We start from the raw sequence: 22,080 nt of genomic DNA on the forward strand, positions 1-22,080 counted from the left end.
CACCTGGCAGTCAAAAACAACAGACCAGTAGGTGTTAAACATGGTGATTGCCTGGAGCTCATCAGCAATCCTCCCAATATTCCGCCTCACATTCACAGACTTTCTCTAGAATATCAACAACTGCTCAAACAAGATATGCAAGCTCTCTTACTCAAAGGAGCTATAGAGCTGGTTCCTTTACAACATCATGGGTCTGGAGTTTACTCCCTGCACTTCCTAATTTCTAAAAGGGATGACTCTCTAGGGCCCATTTTAGATCTAGGGTCTCTGAATCACTACATACTATCAGAACACTTCCATGTGGTCACACTTCCACAAGTGAATCCGCTTCTATAGCAAGGCAACTTTATTCCAGCACCAGACTTAAAGGACGCATACTTTCACATCCCCAATCACCCAGCACATCGCAAATACCTCAGGTTTGTCATAGCAGGGAAACATTATCAATTCAAAGTCCTTCCATTCGGAGTCACCACTGCACCCAGAGTGTTCACCAAATGTTTAGCAGTGGTAGCAGTACATTTACGGAGACAAAACATTCATGTCGTCCCATATCTAGATGGCTAGCTTATCAAAGCCATCACACATCTCCTGTGTTGTCAACAAACTCAGATTACCCTAAATCTTCTGCATCAGCTGGGATTCACTATCAATATTCAAAAATCCCATCTTTAACCTTGTAAATGTAAATGTGGGTGTACTTGTAAAGCGCACTGTGACTCCATGGAGTATCCTGGCGCTGAAGACCGCTGGGGAACCCGTCCTGGTTTTCCCTGTGAGATGCAACCATATCTATGGGCTATACTGAACACTGATTTAAGTCTAGCCATTCCAAAGGCAGCCAGGAGTCAACATTATTAAACGCTGCTGACACAATTTCAAGCCAATCGATACTTGACAGTCAAAACTTTCATGCATCTTCTGGGGATGATGGCACCATGGATTGCCATAGTGCCTTATGCAAGACTACACATGCATGCTCTACAGGAATGTTTAGCACGACACTGGACTCAGTCACAGGGTCAATTAGATGATCTAGTGCTGGTAGAATGTCACACTCATCACTCTCTATAGTGGTGGAACACACAAACCCTGTTAAAAGGGTGGCCGTTCATTGACCCTGTTCCGCAGGTCGGGCTAACAGCAGATTGGGGGGCTCACCTACAAGATTTGACAGTTCAGGGTGTCTGGGACACCAAACACCTATATCAGCTACCTGTTCACCTACCGTTGAAAGTAATTCAACCTCATCTTATAGGCAAATTTGTCTTAGTCCGGACAGACAATATAACAGCCATGTACTATGTACAAAAACACAGGGGGACACACTCTCTACAGCTGTCACGCCTCCCTCAGACCATTTGGCATTGGGCAACATATCTCAAGATCCATTTGTTAGCTGAACATCTTCCTGGCATGGACAAGGACTTTGCCAACCTCCTCAGCAGGATGCGGCAACAAGTCCACGAGTGGAAACTACACCCCCAAGTCCTCCTCCCATACTTCCACAAATGGGGGTTTCTACAGATAGACCTCTTTACAACAGCAGAGAATGCAAAATGCCCAGACTTCGCCTCCAGGTTCCCACACTCTCTATCCAAAGTCTATGTCCTTTGGATGAATTGGTCGGTAATACTTGCCTATGCTTTCCGCCTCTCCCTCTTCTTCCATTCTGGTTTGAAAGCTCCAGCAAATGTCTCTCACCCTCAATCTGGTAGCTCCCACATAGGCTCATGAACCATGGTTCACCAGACTATGCGAACTTTCAGTAGTTCCACCCGAGCAGCTTCACCTTAACCCCAACCTCTTCTCACTCAGCACAATGGCGAAATCAGACATCCAAACCCAAAGGAGCTAAACCTGGCGATTTGGCTCCTGAAGTCATAGAATTCAGATATTTAAATCTGTCAAAAAAAGCATGAACATTCTTAAGGAAGCACATAAACCTACTACTAGATCGTGTAATGCAGCTAAATGGAGAAGATTTGTTATTTACTGTTACAACCCAAAAATGTATCCACTCTATGCACCTGTACAAAACATTATTTGTTACCTCTTGCATTTACAGTACTCTGGCCTTGCGTACACTTCCATCCGTATTCATCCTGGGGCAGTGGGTGCCTATCTTCAAAAAAGGCAACACTTATCCTTGTTCAAAGGGCCAGTTATTAAGGCTTTCATGGAAGGCCTTAAAAGAGTAATATCACCCAGGGTCCCACCGGCACCCGCATTGAATCTCAATATTGTTCTGACAAGACTTATGGGTCCACCCATTCAACCATTAAACAATTGCCCCCCTCACCCCCAATTTCTTTCTTGGAAGGTTGCTTTCTTAATTGCCATCACCTCACTAAGGCATGTCAGTGTGCTCCAGGCACTAACTTTAGAAGAACCATTCTTCCAGCTTCATAGGGATAGGGTGGTTCTTTGTACCAGCCCAAAATTCCTTCCAGAGGTAGTGTCCCTTTCCACATTAACCAATATTGGCCGATTTTGTTACAGGGGGGGCGATTTGCTGGCCCCGGTAACAAAAACGCCCCCCAGGGTCCAAATTTTTTTTTAATTTTTTTTTATTTTATTGAAATTTATAACGCGCAACAGCTACCCACAATGGGTTTCCCGGCGCAAGGGATAGACTCAAGAAGAAAACAGACCATATAAAAGACAACACCTAAAATCCTCAGAGCGGCACAGATCATTGAAAAAGTATGGTTTTCAACTTTTTTCTGAAAGCAAAATAATTTGTTTCCGTTTTTAAAGAAATGGGTAGGGTGTTCCAATATTTAGGGGCAAGATGTGAAAAAGCCCGTCCCCCCATTCTTACAAGTTTAAAACGAGGAATAACAAATCGCAATTGGCAGAGGATCTGAGAGTCCGTCTGGGCTTGTAAGAGTGGACCAAACTTTGTAGATATCTTGGTGCAGAGCCTTGCTTGATTTTAAAAAGATAGCATAAGGCTTTGAAGTTAATACGACTAGGGATCCGAAGCCAGTGTAGGTCACGTAACGCCTGAGTGGCCGATTGTCTTCTCGGAATGTTACAAAGAAGTCTGGCCGCTGAATTTTGGACCACCTGAAGTCTGTTAACAGTGGCCACATCAGCACCAAGATAAAGGACATTTCCGTAGTCCAGGCGAGATGTAAATCCGGCCCCCACCCTGGCGGCTCACCGGGGAAACACCCGAGGCCTGCTACGGCCAGTCCGGTCCTGCAAACAATCCTTTGTGTTTGCAACTGGCTCTGTACCTTGGGTATTGGTGCAGGATGGCTCCTGAGGAGCCTGTACCTCTGCACCGCTCCACTCCATTGTCCTCTACGTCACTAACTTTTAGCCTTGCTGAACAGCAGCCAATCTGGTGTATAAAATTGCTAAATCAAATTGGCTAAGTCATTAGCTTTCGCAAAGCTGAGACCCATTGGCTTTGCCAGTGCTTGTTTATTTTGGTGCCTTGGCCTAATTTCTGTTCCAGTCCTCACCTCACCTCATCATGCTGATATGGTCAGGGTTGGACCCGAACAGAAAATATGCCTGGGCCCAAAAATAAAAGTGGCACCCACTAGTGAAATTGCAAGCTAATAAAGTGGCCCACGTTTGCAAATTGAATTTGTAAAGACACTCATGTGTTTTGCAATGTATGGTAGGGAGACTGCATGGGTTAGAGCTTGCTGCAGGCAATATATTTTTAATATCACAGAAACCAGCAGTAATAATCGGTCCAGCGTACCATAAAACCGACCCATAAACAGCAACAACAAAAAAACAGCCCACGCACACACTGACCTGATCTTTACTGTATGCCATTCCGAGCCCTTTTGTAGCTAGGCATGCGCTGCATGCAGGCAACTTAGTCATTCATACTTGCTGTGTTTGCTTTGCCACTTGTCTGTAGCTTGCTTATTATTACATTTAAAAAAAATTGCTTTTCAGAGCTTTTGTCTTCCCTTTGCCTTTATTCTATGCTTTTCATATCCCACCTCTTGAAAGACTGACAGCTGCGCCAGGACAGCAAGGATGGGGGAGCACTGATGCATGGCTTTTGTGCAGAGTTAAATGGGGAATCACATACTGTACAAGGAGGGGTGCTCCTTCAGGGAGAGATAATAGGTCTGGGTCGCCGGGCGCGGAAGAGCCTGTGCATTGTTCGCTGGAATGGTGCTAAGACAGGGCTGCAGCGTGCAAGACAACGCAAAAGAGAAGAACCTTCTGTGCCCTGGAAAGGGGTGAAGCCAGGCCGGGCTGGCCTAAGGGGCAGTCAGGCTGGGCCAGTGCTTAATTTTAGACGTGATTTCTGGTGCTGGGCATCAGCACTTAATTGTCAACACTAGTGCTTGTGACAGTCTGCCACAAGGTGGCGCTGTCTGGATAATTTAGAGATGACCACAACAATAGTTAATTATTAATTCAACATACATAAAAAATCAGGGGCTGCTACTCCGCTAAGGCGGAGGAGCGTCACCCCACTAAGTACAAAAGAAAAAGAAAATAAAGCAACATTAAAAACATTATTTATTATCATATTCATTTTGGAACCAGCCAGGTTTGGGCGGGTTGGGTTTGCCTGGGAGAGGGACAAGGAGTGGTTCCTGCTGCACTTAAATGTGCAAGACGGTTTTGCCGGCCCTCTCTCGTTGGCCTAACCGTCTTGCGCACTTTGCATGTTCTCCACCCAGGCTACATTACAGCCTGGGTGGACAACATGCTTAGCCTCCCAGTCCCCATCTGAGCACCGAAGCACGGCGCTCAGACCAGTCACAACGCTGCCTTAGCAGCACTGTGATTGGTCAGGGGATTCTGGGAGGCTGTCTGCTTCCTGTTCTTGCTTGAAGGAGGAGAGGCGGCAGCTGGCGATCGACGACACTGATGTACGTTTTTTTTTTCTAAACTCCCCTCCCTCCCCCACCACCGTTCCCAACCAGCTGCCACGGTTAACAAGCATTGGCATAGCCAATAGGTCTCGCCTTTGGGACCTTATAAGTGTTTATCTAGAGCTATTGGAGTTTGTTTTCTGTCTGCATTTATTTTTAAAAGTGGAAAAATACAGAAAATTTGGATTCTTACAAGTGTCTCTTCATGCTGTCTTTCATGAATTCCAGGCCAACAGCTGAGCAGATAGATGGCATGGAGAGTTAAAAAACAGGATGAGGGTTCCTTATCAAATGGCATATGTCAACGTAATGGTAAAATTTACCTGTGGGTGCATTATTATACTGTAATTGGCTACTTAATGTGTGAAAGCACGAAAGGCATCACATGATTATCAGGTACATGTCGAAATATACAATTTTACAACTTCATTTATTCACCAAACACAAAATAAGTATAGATAAATAGCAGTAAGATAGCCCAGAAATAAATATGGTTAAATATATACGGAAATGTAAAAAAAAATACCATAATACCAGGAGCTCTATTTATAGCATGCAACAAATCAAATAAAAAATGCAGCTGATGTGGTCCAGGTGCTGCAAGCAGTCTGAGACCCTTTGAGTTCCATGCAGGAAGAAAACACGTGCCAAGAGCCTCATTCTGGAATGTGAATATGGCTCATTACAGTGCTCTGCACCTCGAGTAATCAGGCTTTCCAGAGGACAGACCACATGTCCTGATCTGCTGCCATAGAAACCAGCGAACTATGTGGGTGTGCACATGTCGGCGGCTTCTCCCTTCCTTGTCCCATTACAAACTTGTGTCAAATGACAGTCAAACACATTCAGTCCACGGAGGAGAGAGCGAGACGCAGCTCGCTGGAGGGCGAGTGAGATAAATGGCAAAATAGGGATAAAATGGAGGAGGAGGAGGAGAGACATAGAAAAAGTGGAAGAGACAATGACAGGAAGACCGAGAGAAGCGAGAAGGAGCTAGAATTAGAGGAACGGAACGAAAGGCAGAGGAGGGGGGCGGGGGCGAGAGAGCAAGTGAGCGAAAAACAGAAAGGTAGGCAGATGAAATAGAGGAAGTCGAGAGGCAAAAGGAGAACGTGAGACAGAAGGCAAGAGAAACAAGAGAAGAGGAAAGAGAAACATGTAGAGAAGAAGTGACGGGGAGGGGAGACAGGGACGAGGGAGGTGAGACAAAGGAAGGGATTGTCAAAGAAAGTGCAGGAAAGAAAAATATAGAAAATTAGAGGTATTTCGATTTCCACAGCCGAGCGACTGAAATGTAATTCTGTATGCAGGCTTCACCAGTAAGTCCGAAGATTCTGCCAGCGCCTTCATAGTAAGAAACTTTACATAAGGCCAATGAATAGTTATTATGTCAACACTATCAAATTCCCTTAATTAACTGGTCTGCAGCTCTTGGAGCTGTCTGTTATCCATCTCTGTAACGATAGCATCTCCCGTCTGTGCAAGTGAAAAAGATTCATCACACGTGCGAGCAAGGGGTGGGGGGGCGACTGCCCCGACCTTTGCTTAAAGAACATATAATTTCAGTAATATTTTTAGTAGGTAAGTGTTTCCTTGAGGTTAGACATGCCAATGCTATCAAGGCTCAATACTACGTCACTTTGCATTTGGATAAAGCTGCCCAGCATGTATAATGTGAGAATGGGCACTCAAGGACCACTGTGCGGAGCGACGGGAGGTAAACATCTATGCGGATACGGTTTCTGTCATATGGTAGTCACAGGTGAGTGGGCCTTGTTCACGGAACACAAAAGGGCCAAACCGACTTCAGTGCCACATGCATAACGCTAGCGGGGGCCCCATGTCACGAAGGGCACAGTGTGTTCTGGGAGTTGAAGTCCGAATGTACTCAATTGTTCCAATTAACACAAATGAAAATATTGGCGTGCATAAAAAACCTAAAAATTGAGCGTCATGTAGTGGTCTCCGAAGGGGTACAGGGAGCGAAGGGAAAAGCGAAATCGAGGAAGACCGAGCAAGGTACAGAGGCGAAATGGAAAAAAGGACGTGAGTGGTGCGCGCGTGCGCGACGGCAAAAGTGAAAGCAGGCTGGCGAGTGGTGTGCGATGTGAGCGCACCATGACGAGAGAGGACAGCCAGATGGCGCCTCTGCTCGTGATTGTGCGCGTAACCGCACTCTCTAAGCAAGCCAAAAAGCTGTGGTCGGGCTTTTTAGAGCCCACTCACTAAATGTCTCGCCAGGGCAGCGCATGCGCTGGCTCAGGCGAGACCTAAAAATGACTATTACCTGCCTTCCAAGCCATTCCTAAAGATGGTGCGTGAAATAGTCCAAATTGTCATACTTGTAGGAGTGTGATTGTTAGTAGTTGTGTTGTTACTATCATTGTCAAAACAAAAACGACAATTGTCATACATTGTCAGCAAAGCAGGGGCGATGTGTGGTGCAAGCTGCAGTTGCCTTTTGAAGAGAGCCCTGCCACTTATTTACAAATTAAGCATTGGTCTAGTTTGAGGTCAGTGTGCAGGCCGTTTCTTTTTGCTGTTAATGGGCTTGTTTCATGGTCGGATGAGTCGGTTTTTACTGCTGACTTCCCTGATATTACCACAATCATTTTCTGCAGCAAACACAAATGCATATCTAGCAAAATACCCATACAGCATACAAGGTCACAAATGGCATAATTTGCAAACGTTGCCACATTTTTAGCTGGAACAGTAATGGTGGCCACTTTATTTTGGTGCCCGGGCCAATTCTGTGTCTCAGTCCAACCTGGGGCGAAACTACCATTGGTGGAGCAGAGGCACGGGGCACAGAGGCCCGACAAGCCCATTGAACCTTGACAATGCTGTATTTTACTACCCCACCAGCAAACAAATGGCCATTTTCCTTGCTTGTTCCAGGGACCATTGTGTCTTTGCTACCTTGTGGGACCACTGCAGCTCTGCCAACGTACCTCCACCCTGACCACTGCACCACTTGCACCCCATGACCAGCTGTGCCAGGGCACTGACCAACAGCATCCCTGGTCCTGGAAGACCATTTTTGAAACCCAGGCACAGCCAGCTCTGGGGCTGGTTAGCGTATACAGGAGGTAACAGCAGGAGGCGTAGTGGATGCGGCCAGAAGCGAACCAAAAAAAGGCACGGGGTAGCAGTTAGAGGTATGGGGTGATAGTGTTCTCGTTTTGAAAGATACTAGGGCAGTCTATAGATTGCCACTTGGAAGCCGGAGACTATGTATTATCCCCATCTCCAGCAAAGGGAGAGAAAGTGGAGCTAATCATTTCCCTAGATTGCCTGATCTCTACAATAACTGAGATAGGGAACCCTTTACAGGGCACTGAAGTAGCTCCTAATATTCAGTTTGACTACTGTAGTCTGCACTGGACTTTCCATGCTCAGGGCCTTACCCTATGTTACCTGATTGGCTGCCCATGCTTTTGGCTTGACAGTGAAGATGATAGACCACATGTTTATTTACCTTAAATGCTTACTCAGTGGTAGGTTCCACATTTCATAGAGTATACAGCGTAGCGCTTGCTAGTTGTTTGTGAGTTTGCAGGTAGACCTAGTGTGCAATAGTGAGCTACATCCTAGAAACATATCCACTAACCTATATTTCAGCTACCAGCTCCCCATTTATTCTCTGTGTCATGTTGTTCCATCTGGTGAATGGTTGTCATTTTCTAGCACCAGACTATGTTTAATTAACAAAAATATTTCTTTCTCTAGTGCAACATTTGGAAGAAGGAAAGGAGATTTTGAAAAATAAATCTAGGAATTTATTTTGCCCACCTACTTGCTTTGAAGTGGATGTAATTTCAGAAGGGAGAAAGCTAAAAATTAGCAATCTGGGGCTTTAAAAATGATGTGTCTCCCGTCTGAACCTGGTGTATTGACACATATTTATGCATGCCAGAATTTTAGTGTTACTGCTCGCTTCCTGTGCCAAGCTTTATCACTACATCCAGATCTACTGTTCACTTCCTGAATCATATTTTACTACCTGCTCCACAGGTAGAATTAACCTTCTGTCTCATACTGTACTGCTTATCCCATTTGAATGCTACTGCCCCTTACTGTCTCAAGGTGTGCCACCAGCCTTCATTATTGTCTCGTATGTGCACTAGCTCAAGCTCAACGGCTCGAGGCTGCACCGGCACTCCATATTTACCATACACTTCCTGACTCACATTGTGCCCTCTTCTCCTTGGCTACCATAACCTTCCTGTTTCAGGGTGTGCCACCTGATCCATCATAATTGTATACTTTTTTCTCAGACTGTGCCATTAACTCCAATGTAATTTTCCACTTCCTGACTCAGACTGCCACCATCTCCATAGTTACTGTTCACTTCCTGTGTCATAACATGTATTTTCTATTTCTCTCTTTCTTCAGGTGAATACTCCAATCTCCCCTTGTACATGAAATCTGAGGCGATGTTTCGAAAGACCGATGTTCATGACCCATGCCCTGTTGTTCCACCGCGGGAGGCCTCCATCCGGAACATAGCCAGGTCTTCATACCACTCACAGGCCCGGCACATGACTCTGGACCCAGCAAGCAAGGGGCTGGCCCCACCACACCCCAGCTCCTCCACAACAACCGCTTTACCTCAGAGAACTCTAACTATGCCGGGGTCAGCGAATTCAGCCAGTGCAGCTTCTGCTGCAGCTGCCACAGCTGCTGCTGCTGCAGCCGCCGCTAATGCAGCCGCTGACACCACTGCTGTTGCTGCCAGCGCAGAGCCCCGTATGACTGCTCACAGTAAAATGGGAGGCTCCAGAGACTCTTTGTTGGAAATGAGTACTTCGGGAGTTGGGAGATCCCAAAAACAAGGTGCTGGGGCCTACTCGAAATCCTACACACTGGTGTAGCTGAAACAGTGACGAAAACAAACTGCATTATTTATACAATTAGAAAAAAGACTTGTACATAAAGAACTTTTTTGTATAAATGAAACTATTTTCTTCTCTGAACTACAAAAAAGCCAGGACACAAAGATTTGATGTTTCAGATTTAAGAAAAAATATATACATATATATGTTTCACATTGTTTTCAAAAGAGGCACAAGAGTCAGCGACTTCCCCGTCCCCAAATATTGTAGGTTGGTTTGAAAAACAAAATTGTCAGAGAGAGACGCTGCATGTTGATACACTGCCCTGAATCCACCAAGAACCGCTTTGAATTGCGCCCGCTTTAAAATGTTATTACCTTTTTCTATGAAAAAACAGAAAAAAAATACCTGAAAAAAATAAAAAAACACTCCCGCTCCTTTCGGAAAACCCAGCGCAGTGTGCAATAAAACTTATGTTTCTACCTTGTTGTTTGATTTTTATCTTTTATGCTTCCCTTTCTGAAACAACAGTGTACCTATAAATCTCTGTCGATTTTAGCGACTCTAGACGTGTATGACACAATGTTACTATCAGTGGTTGAAATGTGCATTTTCTCTCTCATACACCAACAATAATTCACTAGGCATGATTCGTTGACCACGCGTTCCACAGAGCACCATCCAGAACCATCATCCTGCGGTCCCAGTTTGCCCATAAGGAGCTTACTTCTAGAAACCCTCCACTACGGAACATGGTCATATCCTGTACCTGTACTGGAGCATGTGCCTTTGCTCTTGACAAAAAAGGCCCTAGTGAATGTGCTTTCTCAAGCCCTGGATTATGCGGGTCCCCTATTTCTTTCGTCGCTGGCTTGCTGGAGGTGCTATATCAGCCAAATACCGAATGAAGTCTTGAGACGCTTGCTGTATGTACTTTTTTTGGGTGTGAACCTTCAGTACTGCCAGCTATCGCCAACGTGGCAGAAGTGTGAGATGACTGCTGGGCTGAATCCACTCAGTCCAAAGGCTGCGAAGCATTGCTGTCAGCTGTTTATACTATATTGTCCCAACACACCTTATGTCACTACTGGCCAAAATCCACTTTCAGTACTCTGAACTGTGCAGCAGCAAGGAACCGGTCAGGCACCAAAAGGTTCAATGGTGTTAGGGGAGGCAAGAATTCTGACAGAGGACGGTCAGTAGCTCACACGAGTGTGAGTTCAAAGGTCACATCGTTGCTCTGGGGGTCACATGTGACCCGAACTTGAGTCGTCAAAAGGCCCTCGTATTACTCACTAGACTTCCATGATTATCGATCACTCCAAGAGCTTCAAAATTTGAGTTTTGATGAACCTTGTTGTAGCCTGTTAGCAAGCATAATTCACACTCATTTGTAGTGATACCTGCACCATGGTCTCTTGGGCACCATGCTCAGTCAATACCCCACTGGAGCCTTCTAGCAGAGATAAGCAGGGCCGGACTGGCTGTAGCGGGCACCTGACGTTTCCCCGGTGGACCGCCAGGGTGGGGGCTGGTTTTGGGCCCCTGGGGGTCCGTTTTTGTTACCGGGTGCAGGCAATGTCAGCCCCCTGTAACAAAATTGTTTAAAACCGGTCTTGGCAAACAGCTCGGCCGCACCATGGGGCGGGGTAGCCGAGCAGTTTGCCAGGGCTGGTTTCAGTTCCCAGACTGCCCTTGGAGATGAGTCCATCAATGGGAGGGTTTCAGAAGGGTCAGAGTCTGGAATTCTCTAGAATTGCACCACTGATTCTTCAGAAGATTGGATCATTCCAAACCTATTTTCAAATCCCTCTATCACAATGGCAGAAGGGGATGTGTGTACTTCTACCTTTGACGTTTGTGCAAAGACCAATGTTGGTGCAGGTATTTAAAGACCGCATTGTTAATAACAGAGTCTTTAAAGATGCAACCCCCTTTTGGCTTCGAGTACTTCCCACCAAGAGCTGCCTCGTGAACCAGTGCCCTCCACTTTGGGTTTTTCATCTGCCCTTGTACCTGAGATTGTATTGTACGCGATATCCACTTGTTCCTCTTTTTCCATAGGTCATTGGTGAGGCCATGAACAGCCTCCATTAAAGGTAACCAGATATCGATGCCATAGAATTCTACATGTTTGGCATCTGTGCAGGACATACCAGTCAACTTGGTGACATTTTGTTCAGGGCCTTGGGCTCTGCCCATCTCCACTGTGGCGATTGAAAATGCATTGGCATTTGTGGCAGATGAAGAACTATCGTCGTCTGTCACTGTTTGCCTTATGTGTCGAAAATCCGACCTTTTCAGAGTATTAAGTGCCTGGAGAGCCTTCTCTTTCCCAAGGTTAGTTAGAGGATCACTAGAATACCTTGCAGAGGACATATTTCAGTTGGTGGCCTTGTCTTTGCATTATAACAACTCCCACCAAATATGTGTTATCTCTCAGCCATCAGGCGTATGTGTATAGCTCACTTCCCACTAAAAATGGCTCATGAATCTTCTCACATATCAATGCGAGAGTCCGACATGTCCAAGATAGTCAGCATGGACTGTGACTGAACTCGCCCTGCTGTCTATGAGGATAAATAGATCTTGTCAAAATGGAGCTTGCAGGCTTGCCCTTTTGATGAAAGATCCTCAAAGGCCCTTCAACAGAAGGGGTCAACATTCCAGCGCAGGAACAAAGCAGTGCCTGTAGCAAACGTTTCACTCCATTACCTCAGTTCATCCATCTGTGATGATGGAGTCACCTCACCCAGGTACGTCCCTCATTGGCAAAGGGAAGCAGCTGCCTAGTATACCTCCGTTGAAAACCTGGATGGGAGCATTCACCCGCGGACCATGGAACATGGTTTAAGAGCTTCAGCAGAGCGGCTTCATTTCTACGTTGCAGCCTCTGACGCAAAGATGAGTTGGTCATTTTCACGTTTCCACTCCCCCCCCCCCCCCTTTCAATTTATGAAAACCTCTGTGTATAATCATCCGTGAACTATGGACCTTAACCCTGGCAAGAGAGTGTCCCCTTATCAGCAGGTGTGACAACCAATCACTAGGGAGGAACAGTGGCTTCTTTAAGTGGTGGAACCGAAATTCTATCTGCCCATTCCTACCTCCCATCCCTCCCTCTCGAAGAATCACAGCACATCTGGCAGAGGTTGGAATCCATCTTTGATTCATCGCCATAAAGCAAGTCTGTCCCTCTGTAGAAGCGGCAGGGGTTTACTCCGAGTTCTGCCCGCCTGGAGAATGCACTGGTGGTCTCTGTATGGCTGAAGGTTTAATGAGTTGCACTAGTGGTCTCCATGTGAATTTCTCTTACTGCAAAATGTCCGGCTGGTCACAGAGCGCGGTAACTGCCTCTTTGCAATCGACCTAAACCACGCCTGTGTCCACATATCAGTCTTGCAGTCACAAAGCCCTGGCCTCTTGACTATCCTGACATTTGTTTCAGTGGGATGGCTCAGTACTCTGTTTCCTAGTGTGGGTTTAACAACCAGGAGATCAGTCATTTCTCTGCTCAGTCAATACATTTGACTGATTGTCTCCTGAGCACTTAATGGCACTTAGGACTTAGTTCCGGGCATTTGGCAATAACCCAAGCGACCACAAATGTGCCTGATGACAATATAGGAGTTAACGCTCTGCTTCAGTCTTTGGATTGTCGATTAGAAAGGGAACATCATAGATTTCGCCCAAATGACGTTGCAAGGTTAGTTTCACGGTCGCCCATTGGGGCATTCAATTTGTTTAGTAGAAAGGCGGCTCCAACATTGAGATCTACCTATGACTCAAACTCGTTCAGTGGCACCTAGGTGGTCTCTCCCATTTGTACCATGAGACATAAAACCACAAATTGTCTGTGACGTCGGCGGTCAATGCTCTTAGGCAGAAGCTGTACGAGCACTCAGCTTCCAGGGATGTGAAAATGAAATGTTCTCTTTCTATGTTGACGTTACTTTAGCATATGTGTACAGAGAGATAAGGACCAATCAACTGAGGTGGCATGTAAGATTTTCCACAAGTATATGTTAGACCATCAAAATCCATTATTATTGCCAAATGTTTTTTTCAGCTCTTCATATACACCCAGAAATGTGTTGTACTCACTTCTCTAATCCCACTTCAGAAGTAATAAGGTGAAACCTGCATCAAAATAATTAGTTCGTTTGACCTAGAGATTCTGTGCCACAGATCAGTGGCCCAGCCAAAGTGAAATGGCTTTTTAGTTTAAACGTTACTTAAAGGCTCACGCTCGCTCGTTCTAAAGCACCACAGACCGCTTTCACAAGAAATCGCTATGTTGCACTGAAGTTGACACTCAACACCCAAACCCCTTGGTGGCATCCCCATGTTAATCTATGGAAGTAGGCCATGGCGGTGGCGTGCAAGTGCAAAAACTTCAAGTTTTAGTGCAAAGTCAGATTTATTAAAACATTAAGATCTGGCTTTGCCCCAAATCCAAATGGCAAAGAAAAGCAGCCACAAACAAAGAGGTCAAGCGGTAGATCTCCTGACATACCTACATGTAACGAGTGCTTTACCCTGCAGCACCCCTCTTACGTGTCTGACTCTTGTGCTGATGTCTACATTCAGGAATTATTGCTTAAGATTTACCTCCAGTTCAAATCCTAGGCTAGACAGTGCAGACTCTCCTTTACACTAGTCTCTGATTTCATGTGAACTCTGCCAGTGACATCTTGTGCAGTCAAATCTTTCTAAATCTGGCGCTGTACTTTTTTTTGTGATGCAATTTTTCATGCAGCGCTCCCTTATGTCTAGGACAGTAAATCTGGACCTTCAATCCAGCTTCAGTACATAATACTGTCTTTAGCCTCTTTCAAACTTGGGCACATAATTATGAAGTCTTTGCATTGTCCTTGCATCATGCCAGGCGAAGCAAGGACAAGGCAAAAGCATTCTGTAATATTTACTAAGCCACGCAAGGCCAAATTTGTGTTTCTTGTAAAGAAATGTAACACAAGGCAGTGGTTTGAGATGTATTATGTTACATTTCAAATTGAGAGGTCTTCCATAGGTGAAGCATGGTCATTCCCATACATTCACCTATGGAATGGATTTTGGTGCATTCTAAGATTTCCAAAGACTTGTAAACATGTGAATGAGTCAAGATGCTATGCCTTCCCATGTGAGGCGTACTGAGGAGAAATATGTTTATTTCTCCTTGTTATTTTTTCTCTCCATGTGAGCTGCATTCTGTAGCACACATAGAAAAAGATGCCTCCAAGGATTGATTTTGTGTGAGAAGGAACACTTTACTGTGAAAAAACAATCCTGCCTGTAACACAAACTCTGCACCATGGTGTAAGGGTGCCTACTTTGGTGCTAGGCTGCACACAGTGTGCCAGTGCAAGGAGAGAGCAGAAATGCCCCATTTTTATGTAAATATGTATTTCTGCTCTTTCCCTTTCATGCTTTGCTTGTTGCCCTGCGTTGTCTGATACTTTACTAAATGTGGCCCTTGGTCTTTCCTTCCTTTCCTATATGCTCCAAATTTGCACTGACAGGAAAGACAGAGATTTGGCTTAGCAGTAGGGTAGATTGTTGCAGATGGACACACACAGGGAGGCAGACATCCTTCTTTTGTAATCCATGTCCTCAAATATGTCAATAAAGCTAGCATGCTAATATTGCCTATACGCCCGCGCCCTATTCTGAACAGTTACAACCAAAGAAACAAAGGCTGGCCTCTTCGTCAGAGGTGAACCTGGACGCTGAAATGATTCAACAGTTGATCAGGACATTTTTCACACGTTTTTTGTATTCTTATACATCTCAAGATTTAAGTAAGTATCGTATTTAAGTGTGATATATTTGTTAGCAGAATGCAGTACACAGGCTAACCAGAATTGGTGTATGTGAAATAATCTCATGAAAAGAAACAAACACCAGGCCGACTGTATTTTGGCAATTATATTGAAACCTTAACAAATTAAACCACAATGTAATAAAAAAACTGACCAAGGAGCAGTGCTCCATACGTACTCCTGATGCACTTGAGTAAATTACATACTAGTGGCAAGAGAACATCTATAAAGGTAAGAGTAGTTTTTTTGGGGTTCTTTGGACCACTAAATGGGTTATAGCTCATGTCGTCATTCGGTTACGTTAATGGCATTAGTATCTGGATAACTGTTGGGATTAGGCTGCACAGGGATACTGTGCACCAATTGTGTCAGTTGAGGTATTTTACCACTGATTATTTGGGGTCTAGCATGCTACTGTACCCAAAACTGAACATCAAGGAAATCCAGCTTGATCCTCAAGGTAGCAAAGCAGAGAGACCTCTGGTTGAGTCAGAGAGGTGGTGTGGGGACAGTAAAAGAGCCTGAAGCTCTGTTTACAACAATGGCAGCTCTTGCAAGTGATGACGGTATGTGTGTAAGCGAAGTGAATCATACCCATGAGTATGTTGGTGCTATAACATGAGTGTGCTATGCAGCTGCATCCACAAGATAATCTTCTATACCATGGTAACTTGTCTACGACTATATTGCTACTGTTGATGGAGCTGGCTCCCGCTGTAATGTCACTGCTGATTAAAGGAGCTGGCAAGATTAGGTGCCCCGGAAAGACAACCACACACACAGCTGATATGCAGAAGCCCATAGATTTATTTATCCTTTTGAATGAACAGCTCACACAGTTCGAAAAATGGGACAGCTGCCATTTTGGATTGAGACAATCATTCATTTATGTGATTATTGTGATCTAGGGGAGCCACCATATCTGTGCAGCGCTTTTGCTATTGTCTACATCAGGTTGTCCCCATATTTTCCTTCTACGCCAGAAAGTGAAATAATGTAATGCCTAGTCTCTGGCGCACTTGAATTAAAAGGGAATAGCAGCCACTTTACCATTGAGGCTCCTCAGACTTGAGCAGCTCAAGCTGAATTTTGTGCGACTTTGGATAGGAGCACAACCATGTTACCTCACCAGGTCCTTTCTATTTCTTGTGCAAGATAGTTCCTTTGGAGATGCAAAGAAAGTGAGACAACCAATCATGGGGGGTATGAGCTGATTTATGCAGAGTGAGATGCAAATTGTTGGGAGTAGGGCACCTTTATAAAGGCCTGGGGAGCAAGTGAGGCAGAGAGTGACTCGACGGGCAGTCCTTCTAAGACAGAGTACTGCTAGAGGTGAGGAGGACAGAGGCAGTGAGGTAAAGAGGTTAATTTTGGGATGTGAAAAAGGATTGTGGAGCTGAGAGTTAAAAGACAGGCATATATGGCACCAGGGTCCCCATCCTCCCCCTGTTGCTTGGTGGTCCTTAGTAGTCATACTTAGGGGCTCCAGCCCTTAACTATGACAATGATCTTCTCCAATCTGAAATGCTTCTCAAAATCCAGAGTAAATGCATTTAAGATCACCTATCCTCAGAATCTCTTAAAATACTCAATGAAAAACTTTAAACACAAGATCCTGAGAGAATTTCTAGAAATCCTATTCACAGACCAACACCGTTGCATTCCAATAGAAGCCCTCAATACCAGCATGCTTGTCTTCATGCACTACACTGAACTATGGTCCAGTTCTTTGCAGAAGAATCTGCTTGTCTCCTCATTGACAAACATTCCTTTTGAACAAATAATTAAATATGAATCTCCCCACCACTTAAATGATAACCTTTTACTTTCCATCTTCAACTATGCGAAAATCATTTTTAAATAAATGACACCATCTTGGCCATGGTCAACCAACTCTTTTCTACTCTTAGGCCACTCTCTCCTCCAACTAATGAACTTCCCCTCTGGGCAAAACACCTCAAATTCTACTCACATCCCCTGCTGTCTCTACTCGAGGCAGTCCACTAACCAAATCACTTCCCTTAAGACTCCTCCTTTACTCCTCGGCCTCCATGTCACTAATAACATTCACCTCCCTTCGAAGCTCATCTATCCCAACCCTCTCACCACTGCTTCCACATCAAAAGACCCTCAATAACATCACTGCAACAACTTTGTCCCTTTGCCCTCATCTTTTCCCACCCTCCTTGTCCTCCAACCTTTTGTCTACCAGTCTCCCACCTTCCTTTCACTGACATACCCCACCTGATGGGTCATCTCTTAATGGCCTCATCGCTACCATCCTCCATCCTCCCACAGTTTGACCCCCGTCTAGCCCTCTTTCCACATATTCTCACCTCTCTTGCCCAATATCCTGTTATTATTCATCCAATCTCTCCCCCCCCCCTTTGCCCACACACCAATATTTCTTCCCATACAACCTACCATTAAATAGCCAGCTTCCCTACTCCAGCATCCCCTCTACCTCACCCTCCACCTTTCGGCAACTACCCACTCCAGATATATCACCCTTCCTCTTTTGCCACTCCCATACTGGACTATTCTCCTTTTCCCTACTCTTTTTTGCTAAAACACATACGTCTGAATCACAAGCCTTACTCTAGTTCTGACTCAAAATTTCAGCACATGTCATTAACATCACCTGAGTCCCAAAGGCCCTCCATCTCGGAACTTCTGTTCTCTTTGTGCCATCCTATAAAGAAATGTGACAACTTATTACAAGCTTTTTTTATTCCAATGATTTGCTTATAAGCCACAATGTTCCCCACAACAGCATCAATATCCTCTGAACAATAACCCACAGAGGTGCAGTATTCCCAGAGACAAGCACACTCTTAGACCCAATTGGGCCTACTCCTCCCTCCATGAGAAACACCTATGCACTCTCATTGAAAGCTACAAAAATCCCAAAGCTGCTTACAAGCAGCCACACAACAAATCTCCGAACTACCTCACATAACCCACCAAAATCACACAAACGTTATCCAAGTGCCCATCGTACCCTCTGGATAGTTGGTGCCTAAACTCACCAGCTCTTCTCTCAGATGAATGCTTTATAACTGCCGGTAAGCAGTGTAGTATCTTGTGATCTATAGATAATAGGACCCTTTTGGTTCCTGATGTTCTCTTTAGAATAGTGATGCAAGTACGTGGAGAGGGTGATAGAATTCTTTAACGTACAATGTTTCAGTTAACGGTTATACGCTGAGAAATAAGGATGCATATTACCAAGCTTTGTGTGTGGCGTGATCATTTGCATGCACCCATGCTGAGGTAGGACGCTACAACGGGTGACGAGATAGGGGATTACATAAACCCCGCAATCCAAAGAACCATGAGTGCTCTCCCGAATAGTTTGGTTGTGGTCCAGCGAACTGCTCGTGAGTGCCTTGTGTGCCTCAGTCAAAGTGAAAATCGACAGTTGGCATATGTGGAGTCAAACCGCTATTCCAGCCAGTGCTAGCCTGTGAAGAAAGTGAAGGCCTTACAGAAAGTTTGTTTGTCGTCAGCTAGGAATTTGCTGAGAAAGTTGAGAAAAGAGGTACTGTGCCACAACAAGACCCAAAACCATAATTCATTCATTATAACAGCACTAAAGGCAGCAACAACCAGGTACAGAGATGCTAGAGACTGTACAATCCTGATCCAATGCAAAGAGGTGAGAAGGTGGAAGAACCCATGCAAGAAACAAAGCTGCTACCCACTGCCAAAGAAGAAAACAGTGCCTTACAGATGGAGAGCAGGTGCTGTGACCCAAATGTTAGCACATGGCTGGTGAGTGACAAAGGAGCTGGTAGAAGAGGGAAGCAGATGCTGCCAGGGCAAGCCCCGCTCCCAGCAGCAGAAAGTTCCATAGGTTTTGATTCTGCTGCATTCCTAAAACCACGGCTTCCCTTCGATACCGCCAAAAAGCAAAATATTGGTGACAGATGGACTGCCTAGATCGAACCTGTCAATTTCATTGATGCGCTGGAAGTAAATGACAAAAAAGATAATTAAATATCTAAAGTATTTAGCCAGTGAAATAGTAAAGGAAATGGCAAAATACCACAAGGTGATGAAGTGACCAACCATCAAATCAATGAAGCGTTAAACACCAAGTTCAATCCAAGGCCTAATGTCAACTATAAAAGGTACATTTTCAGTCAGGAGAGGTAGAGCGCTGATGAAACAACGGATGAGTTTGTAGAAAGACTTGATTTGCTCACAAAGCAATGCAAGTTCACAGAGTTCAACAATGAAGAGGCCAGGCTTCTCAGAATCCTAGATGGTTGCCTCCGATTCCTTCAGATGATGAATGCTGAAAGAGACACTCAGCTTGGAGCAAATACTCATGTTTGCTAGAGCAGAAGAAAGAGCTGACAGACAGCTAACATGGAGGCCGGAACAGCCCAAAATGAATCAGCACTGCGTGTGAAAATTAAGTTGAAATACAAGGCAGAAGGCCATAAAGTAATGTATCCAAAGAAAAAGAAGTTGTTATCGATAGTGGATTTTCCTTTCCACATGAGGGTAGATGTCCCGCCATTGGACAGGTATGCAAAGGCTGCAGGAAATGAAACATTTTGTAAGTCTGAAAAATGAGGGAAAGATCAAGTGCGTCACGTTGAAAAAACAAAATGGAGACATGATGAAGGGTGTCAAGTTGAGAAAACAAAATGGATGCCAGAATGTTCCAGATGCGATGTTCTACGCACGCCCACAAGGCCAAGCTGCAACATCAGATGATGCAAGTAGATACTCAACAATGTTGATTGTCATCAAATCCTTTGTCTTAGAGTTTATCACCGTCATTGTCAAGCGACAGTGAGGAAGATTGAAATGTATGCAATATCAATGTTGACTGCCAAGCAACTTGCGCATATAGGATTAGCTTCATGCAAGGGAGAATGCAGGTCGAAGCTAGGTCGAAAAGTGAAAGTGTGAAATTCATTTGGACACTGTCTAAAGATGACACTGAAAGTGAATTGGTGTTTCATACTTTTTATCATAGACAGTGGAGTGTCAATAAGCATTATGCCAGTGGGAAATTACAATGAAGTGCCTCGTTTAACTCGAAAACGAAAGTGTATTCGTGGGCTGCTTCGACGCCACTGCAAAGTCATTCATAGCAACTGTGAAGCATAAAAATGTGAAAATACAAGCGCCAATTCGTCCTGCCAGGTACTTCATCAAGTGCTTGTTTGCTCACTGTCAGTACTGCTGCTGACATGGGGTTGATTTCCTTAAACTACAATGTGAATGCCGATCATGAGATAGTGAATCAGTTTCCATCTTTGTTTCATGGACTAGGAAGACTTAAGACCATGAAAGTGCAACTTTACATAAATGAGGACATCCGTCCTTTTGCTCAAAGAGATTGACAAATTGCATTTCAATTACAAGAGGCTGTAGAGAAAGAACTTGAAACACTATTAAAGCACAACATTATTGAGCGATACACTGGTCCAACACCATAGGTATCACCCATAGTGGAACTGCCAAAAAAGGATTGTGGAGCAGCTGTGCGCATTTGCGTGGATATGCACCAAGGGAACAAGGCGATTGAACGAGAACGACATTCAGGCTCGCATATTGCTGAAATGATTACACAGTTGAATAGAGCCAAAGTCTTTTCCCGCCTTGATTTGAACAAAGGCTTGAACTGAAAGAGAATTGCTGGTACATTACTACCTGTTTGACTCATGTTTGTTTATTTAGATACAAAAGGCTATGTTTTGGAGTGTCATCAGCAGCAGAACCTTTTTCAAGATGTAAGTGGCCAACTTCCAAATCCTAAAAGTGAAGTAAAAAATCTTGGAGTGTGGCTCGACTCCAATTTGACATTTGAGAGTCAAATTTGGAAAGTCACAGGTGAATGCTTTCGGACTTTAAAGATCCTGAGGAAGGTCCTCGACCTATTACCTGTCAACGCCAGGAAAACTATAGTACATGCCGCAGTCACCTCTCAGATCGACTACGGGAATGTCCTATACCTAGGCTCATCTAAAAAAAAGGCTAATGAAGCTGCAGTCAATACAAAACGCAGCAGCCCACCTAGTGTTGAATCTACCCAAAAGAACATCTATAACAAAAGCCCTAGCCAGACTGCACTGGCTACCGGTGGATAAAAGAAAATCATTTAAGACTATGTGCTACTGCCACCGTATCTTGGCTAAAAAAGTACCTTCAAACAATGGTAACAGCCTACACACCCAGCACATACCTGAGATCCGAAGGTAAAGCACTAGTAAAGGTTCCAAGAATCAGAAAGGCTAGGATGGGTGGTCGGTCTTTTAGATACCTGCCATCCAAACATTGGAATACTCTACCAGTTGTAATTAGAACAGAGCCCTGTGATAATACTTTTCGTAAAAAGCTGAAGACATGACTTTTCCCACAAATAAATTTGATTAATCGCTCGAGATTTTCCTGACACATGACTAGTGTTTCATCTGCCTTACTCTTTAATTGTGCTATCTGATAGTTTGGTTAATAGCGTGGGGACACCCCGGAGGTGTAACCATGTGCTCTATAAATGGATAAATAAAATAAATAATACAGCCCATCAGAAAT

The 22,080-nt window shown here is 44.6% G+C and overlaps 1 protein-coding gene across 4 annotated transcripts in view; it reads left to right on the forward strand.

Annotated features, from left to right (window-relative positions):
• Window positions 1-10,186, forward strand: part of DSCAML1 (DS cell adhesion molecule like 1) — a 504,760-nt gene extending 494,574 nt beyond the window's left edge. For 3 of the 4 annotated variants that reach the window (XM_085647435.1, XM_085647434.1, XM_085647436.1), the window contains exon 33: window positions 9,264-10,186. In XM_085647435.1, the coding sequence (XP_085503561.1) occupies window positions 9,264-9,742 (479 nt within the window). In that variant the 3' untranslated portion in view covers window positions 9,743-10,186. The remainder of the gene's footprint in view (window positions 1-9,263) is intronic. The other variant, XM_085647433.1, reaches the window with a different exon arrangement.
• Window positions 10,187-22,080: the final 11,894 nt, after the last annotated feature.

The sequence above is a fragment of the Triturus cristatus genome, chromosome 3_2 (assembly GCF_964204655.1).
Source record: "Triturus cristatus chromosome 3_2, aTriCri1.1, whole genome shotgun sequence".
Lineage (NCBI taxonomy): Eukaryota > Metazoa > Chordata > Amphibia > Caudata > Salamandridae > Triturus > Triturus cristatus.